This window comes from Triticum aestivum, chromosome 7B, assembly GCF_018294505.1.
Source record: "Triticum aestivum cultivar Chinese Spring chromosome 7B, IWGSC CS RefSeq v2.1, whole genome shotgun sequence".
Taxonomy (NCBI): domain Eukaryota; kingdom Viridiplantae; phylum Streptophyta; class Magnoliopsida; order Poales; family Poaceae; genus Triticum; species Triticum aestivum.
Window position 1 is genome coordinate 2,764,693 of NC_057813.1, and position 6,199 is coordinate 2,770,891.

At 50.2% G+C, this 6,199-nt stretch overlaps 1 protein-coding gene across 1 annotated transcript; it reads right to left on the minus strand.

Moving 5' to 3' along the window:
- Window positions 1–3,106: 3,106 nt before the first annotated feature.
- LOC123161372 (ubiquitin-like) lies at window positions 3,107–3,937 on the minus strand. Its single transcript, XM_044579211.1, has 2 exons — window positions 3,856–3,937; window positions 3,107–3,703 (listed from the first exon to the last, which is right to left on the minus strand). Exon 2 carries the CDS (start codon window positions 3,701–3,703, stop codon window positions 3,356–3,358), a length of 348 nt encoding a protein of 115 aa, XP_044435146.1. The 5' UTR covers window positions 3,856–3,937; the 3' UTR covers window positions 3,107–3,355.
- Window positions 3,938–6,199: the final 2,262 nt, after the last annotated feature.

A 6,199-nucleotide genomic window follows, 5' to 3' on the forward strand; every position in this document is an offset into this window, starting at 1 on the left:
CACTATGCAACGGTGCGCCATTAGTAACAAAAAAAATTATGTTTTTTTTCAAAACTACTAATGGCGCACCACACACCAGGTGCGCCATTAGTAATATATTTCTAATGGCGCACCGAGACATGGTGCACCATTAGAATATAGTAATGGCGCACCACATCACAGGTGCGTCATTAGTGGTCATTCCATCTATAGCCCTTTTTGTAGTAGTGGCGTGAGTAATTCCATCGTAGGCTTGCTGGACGGTGATGGGTTGGATGAGATTTACCATGTAATCAAGTTAGTTTTGTTAGGGTTTGATCCCTAGTATCCACTATGTTCCGAGATTGATGTTCATATGACTTTGCTATGCTTAATGCTTGTCACTAGGGCCCGAGTGCCATGATTTCAGATCTGAACCTATTATGTTTTCATGAATATATGTGAGTTCTTGATCCTATCTTGCAAGTCTATAGTCGCCTATTATGTGTTATGATCCGTTAACCCCGAAGTGACAATAATCAGGATACTTATCAGTGGTGACCGTAGTTTGAGGAGTTCATGTATTCACTAAGTGTTAATGCTTTGGTCCGGTTCTCTATTAAAAGGAGGCCTTAATATTCCTTAGTTTCCATTAGGACCCTGCTGCCACGGGAGGGTAGGACTAAAGATGTCATGCAAGTTCTTTTCCATAAGCATGTATGACTATATTCGAAATACATGTCTACATTACATTGATGAACTGGAGCTAGTTCTGTGTCACCCTATGTTATAACTATTACATGAGGAATCACATCCGACCTAATTATCCATCATTGATCCAATGCCTACGAGCTTTTCACATATTGTGCTTTGCTTATTTACTTTGCCGTGGCCACTGTTACAATTACTACAAAACTGCTACTGTTACTTTTGCTACTTCTACTGTTACTTTTGCTACTTTTACCGTTACTTCCATACTACTTTGCTACTAAATACTTTGCTGCAGATACTAAGTTATCTAGGTGTGGTTGAACTGACAACTCAACTGCTAATACTTAAGAATATTCTTTGTCTCCCGTTGTGTCGAATCAATAAATTTGGGTTGAATACTCTACCCTCGAAAACTATTGCGATCCCCTATACTTGCGGGTTATCAGCTTGCTACCATACAATGACATGCCGATGCCGCTCACGGAGCGGGCCTTGACGCTCTCAAGAGTGGCACAAAACTTGTTGCACTCTTGTTGGATCACTCTCCATCGCTTCGAAATGGACACCCACCCACGCGTGCTCGCAATTTGGTAAGGAGGAAACTTCTTGCGCTCATGAGACACCTGGTGGACACGAATCCAAAAAGTTGAATGCTTTTGTTAGGTGCCGGTCTTGGGGTCTTGTCCAATGTCTCTCCAACAATCGCAAAGAAGTTTGTCCTCGGCCGCCGTGTATGCCTTCGTGTGCTTGCTCTTATGCTTTGGCTTCAGCCTGGCAGCTTGGTTGGTGAGCTCGTCCTCAAACAAAGGCTCCACTTTGATGTCACACTCGTCTTCTTCCTCTTGCCCGTAGTCGTCCGGAAACTCGTGGTCAAGTTGGAATCCTTCCAGGTCCATGCCGACCTGATCACGCATGAAGGCCGACTGATCATAGCCAGCGCCCAGTGTGAACGCCCCGCGGCCGTCCTGGCTTTGTGTCTTGTCGGGTTCGTAGCCAGCGGCCGGCGCACCGCCCTTGAAGATGAGGTTCTGCATGTAGTCCTTGTTGCCGGCGGCCGGCATTTCATCAAACAGATTGCGGGCGTCCGGTAGCACGTCGACCAGCATCTGCCGCGCGCCTCCGGATGACGAGCCACCGGCTACCGATGTGGCGTTGAGGACGATGGGCGCGGGCGCGGGTGTGGAAGGCACCACCACGCTCACGTCAGGCGAGCACTCTCCGGAGAGGCGGGAGGCCTGCGAGTACACGTGGAAGCCGGGTATCAGGGTGCAAGCCGACGCGGGGGGCGAGTCGAGCAGCACCATCGGAGCGAACTCGGACGAGCCGGTCCTGGCCGCGGCGGCCACGGCGGCGTTGACAAGGCCGTGCTAGCTAGGGTTTAACCCTAGCATATAGAGCGCCTCCCTCGTTGCCGCCGCGACGCGGGCGTTGGTGACCTCCTGGTGTGCGGCGACGGCGGCTACCGCGATGGCTTCACCCCTCGCGTCTGCGGCGTGCCTCCGTCTCTTCCTCTTGGCTGACTCCGCCGCCCGCTGTTCGGTCGTCAGCGCCTTCTTTGGCTTGGTCGCGACGGCGATCTTGCACGGGGCACGAGGCTTGCCTTTGCCAGAGGGGGCAGTCTTCATGCCGGATGAGGCGAGGGAGGCGAGGCCAGCGGCGGCGTCGAGGTCGAGGTCATCGTCCATGGCAAGTCTGGGGCAGGAGCGCGTGCGGGCGGGAGGGTTTTGGGGGAAATGGGGGGAAATGTTGCTTGCAGCCACCGACCTGCGGGCCCGGGGAGAGGAGTAGGCGCGCACGCGCGTCCGTCTCGTGTCCGCGCCGACACAAATCCAGCTCAAAAAAGGGCAGGAATGGGTAGCCCGCGGATGAGATGTGGACGCGCATCCGTTTGGGTCGGCGCGTTGGGCCGCCTTTTGTGTTTGCGCCGACCCAAACGGACAGCGATGGACAAAATGGGTCGCCCCGTTGGAGTTGCTCTAATTTCCTACTTAGAGTTGTAACTAAAAGTGCTCTCATTCAATGTAGTATATTTTGTGAGAGAACACATTAGTTTTGTCTTGGTTTTGGGCTTTTGGTGCTAAGAGCTACTCCCTCCCTTTCATAATACTTGTCGTGGTTTTAGTTCAAATTATGGAGCGGAGAGAGTACATCCATATTAAGATACGGCAAAACTCACTTTTATTAGTAGATCCGTTCGCTATGATAAGATGTTCCAACTTTTTCTGAATTGGATGTAAACATACGTGTTTTCATGTGTTTGTTCATTTATTTCAATCCATATGTAGTACACATTTGAAATATCCGAAATGTCTTACGATAGTGAACGGATGGAGTAAATGTGATGTCACATTAGATTTTTGCTTAAACGGCATGCTTAATTTTAGATCCAAATACAAAGAGATGCCCACAAAAGTCAAGATCCAATGGCCCAGACCCTGCAATAAGCTCTTTTTAGCACTTGTTTCGTATTAATAATGGCAAGCAAGCAGAGACTGAGAAAGCATGTATAGACAGCATAGTGCTTGTAGCAAACTGTACTTAACTCGGGCATGTTCACACGCACTCTTGCGCTAGGTTATTGCAGGCCATGCATGCACCGTACATACGACGGGACAAATAGCCAACAGAACATATTTCGACCACACCGTGTAGAAAACTGAGCCGGCAAGCACCCATGCATCAAGTCTCACCTCGGAAGCGTCGTGGCAGTAGGAGGTGAATGGTGTCCTGATTCTTGATGCCATAGTCCGCCAGGGTGCGACCGCCCTCGGGGCTCGGGCTTCCCCACGGCGAAGCCAGAGCTCTGGCCGGCCACGGCGGGGACGCCCTCCTCGGCCTGGCGCAGGTCCAAGTGGAGAGTTGAGTTATCTCGGACGTCGTAGTGAGCCAGAGTACGCCCGTCCTCCAACTCCTCCCCGCCAAAGACGAGGCGCTGCTGGTCCTGGATCTTCGCCTTGACGACGTAGATGGTGTCCGAAGGATCGGCCTTGATGGTGATGGTCTGGCCGGTGAGGGTCTTCACGGAGATCTCCATCTGTTGAATCAGTCTCAGAGCACAAAACATTAGCAATCCTTGCCAACAGATGATACAACGTCAGACAAGGACTAGTTAAGACTGGTGAGGCATCTTGTTCAGATCACCAGTGCATAATAACAAGGGTAACAGATCAAAGATTCGAAGTGTACCTTGACGATGGAGACAGGAGGCGGGTAAACGAGTGTTCTTGCCCCGTTCGGGGAGCAAGCAAGGGGATGGATCGTCGGTTTGTAATAGGAGGAGGCCAAGGAGACTCCCTGTCAATTTTATATGGGAGCGGGGTTCTCTCCCTTGTGAAGTTGTAGTGCCAGAATTGATTGTCCGCACCTCTTCACTTTTGGCAGTTCAGAAGACTTTTCGGGTTAGTGCTCACCAGTTCCCGGTGGTTATTGTTTGATAAATATGATAAGGTGCACCTATATATAAAGATAAGCATATATAGTATAATTTGGATGTGAGATGATACGACCAAGATCAAACCACTTAACTACTGAACCAGTTTGCTATTAGCTCAAAAAACAACGGACTGCACATTTTCAGTCTCTCTCAAAAAAAAAAAAACAAGGGACTATATATAACTCGGAAGTTGTTATATTTTCCTTTTCTTTCTAAACATTATAACAAAACCTTTGAATCACGGGATCCCAGATTATATGTTCTTCCTTGGTCATCTTTTTCCTCCTCCCCTTGCTCGCCTATCTCAGTGATCCTAACGACCTCTAACTCAATTGAGAGGTCTCCTCCCACCCGTTGGTTGCTCCACAACTTCTATCAACAAATGTGAAATAATACTTTTGAACGAATTTTTATGGCTTGTTTGAAACTTTGGATAGATGTTTGCTAAAAGTGTCACTAACCTTGCGCTTCACCTTCACTCTAGCTACCATCTACCTCCATAGCCTTGGCCACTTTGCCGCTATGTGCGTCTATCCTGTTGGAAATATTAGCACTTTTCCAATTAGACTAATCCACCAGTAAACAGTAAGTATGGCAAATACGGTATGCATCTCATACCGATTCCTAGGCATACTAGCACGTACAGAACATAGAAGCAAACCATCTATGAGCAGCACATATACGGCTAGCACAAGTACGAGTAAATGAGGGATGAACAGATCATACCCTCCGGTTGGTCAGGCCAACACGGCGGCGGCGGCAGCAGCCTCGGCTTCGTCTGTGACCTTCTTCTTGCCGGCGGCGTCGTCGGCCATGGTGTTGATGCAGGGGAAGTAGTGGAAGCAGAGGCGGACGGAGCGGGAGCCTTATTGCCGATCTCCCGGGCAGGATCTCAAACGGCAGGGTTCCGGAGGCACCTGCTCTCCCGACCAACCGTGCACGCGGTCATCGGGATGGGGATGCCGGAGACAGCACAGAGGGAACAGTAGATGACGGCTAGGTTATGCGAGAGGGAGTGAGTGAACCGAACTAGAGGTCACTCCACTGGGCAGAGCCTTCTTATATAGGTCGTCGGGTAGGAAGTCGTGGGCCTGGGCGGAAGCCCACGACCGAGTCGATGCACCCCCGGCAAGGGAGTCGGAGAAGGGTCGCACTCCCAGCAAGGGAGTCGAAGAATCCCGGCAACGCAAGTCAGCCCACAGTCCAACGTCTCAGATAGTGGTGGCAAAAATAAGCTCCGGCTTGGCTCATTCCCGCAACCTGCGGCGCGCGCGCGCGTCGAGGCGAGGCGTGGCGAGGCGGGCGGCGGAGGAGGAGGAGCGCGCGTGTACCACTCCTCTTCCGAAGCTCTGAAATGGAAAGTGGTAGAACGGCCCTTATAAAGGGGTCTCAACTCTCCTCAACTAGTAAGGTGGGACTAAACTTCCCACCACCTGCCATCTCATACATGGGCCTCAAGATTAACTAGGGATTAGTGTCTTATATGGGCCTAAGCCCATCCATAATTGATCAACCCGCCACCAGATCTCGAGGCACATAAGTCTGTCAACTGTTCCAAACAATGTTTGATATATCAGAAATTTCAGTGGAGACTGTTAAGTTGAACTTCCACCTAGAGCAACAGGATTAGACTTCTTCACAACTGAACAATGGACTATGCCTTGAATTGTCAGTTTGGCGTGTAGAAGTTTCGCCTATTGTCAGCTGATACGTGGCTGCCGAAGGCTAAACCCCACGGGTGGAGCTTATTAGTCATACTCCGTACCTTCTCATGAGCTTCCTAGAGATCACCCAATCTCATAGACTGTGACCAGCAGTCGGGCTCACATAGGTGTGTTCCTCCCAAGAATGCTCTGTAGGTTAGCATCTTGCTTACGCAAGCTTTGGAACACATTAAGACAAAAGTCAGCCTGCCTTACAGAATTGAGAGTAGGACTGCATCTCCACGGAGAGGGTTTATTAAGGATACTCTCCTCAGTTGACCGCTGGATTGTTTTCCCAGGTCCTAATTCACGGGATCTCCGATCACATAGGTTGGGTTACCCCCATGGCAACTTACGTGGGTCTCATCCCCATCTCCCTCGATGCATTTTCTAT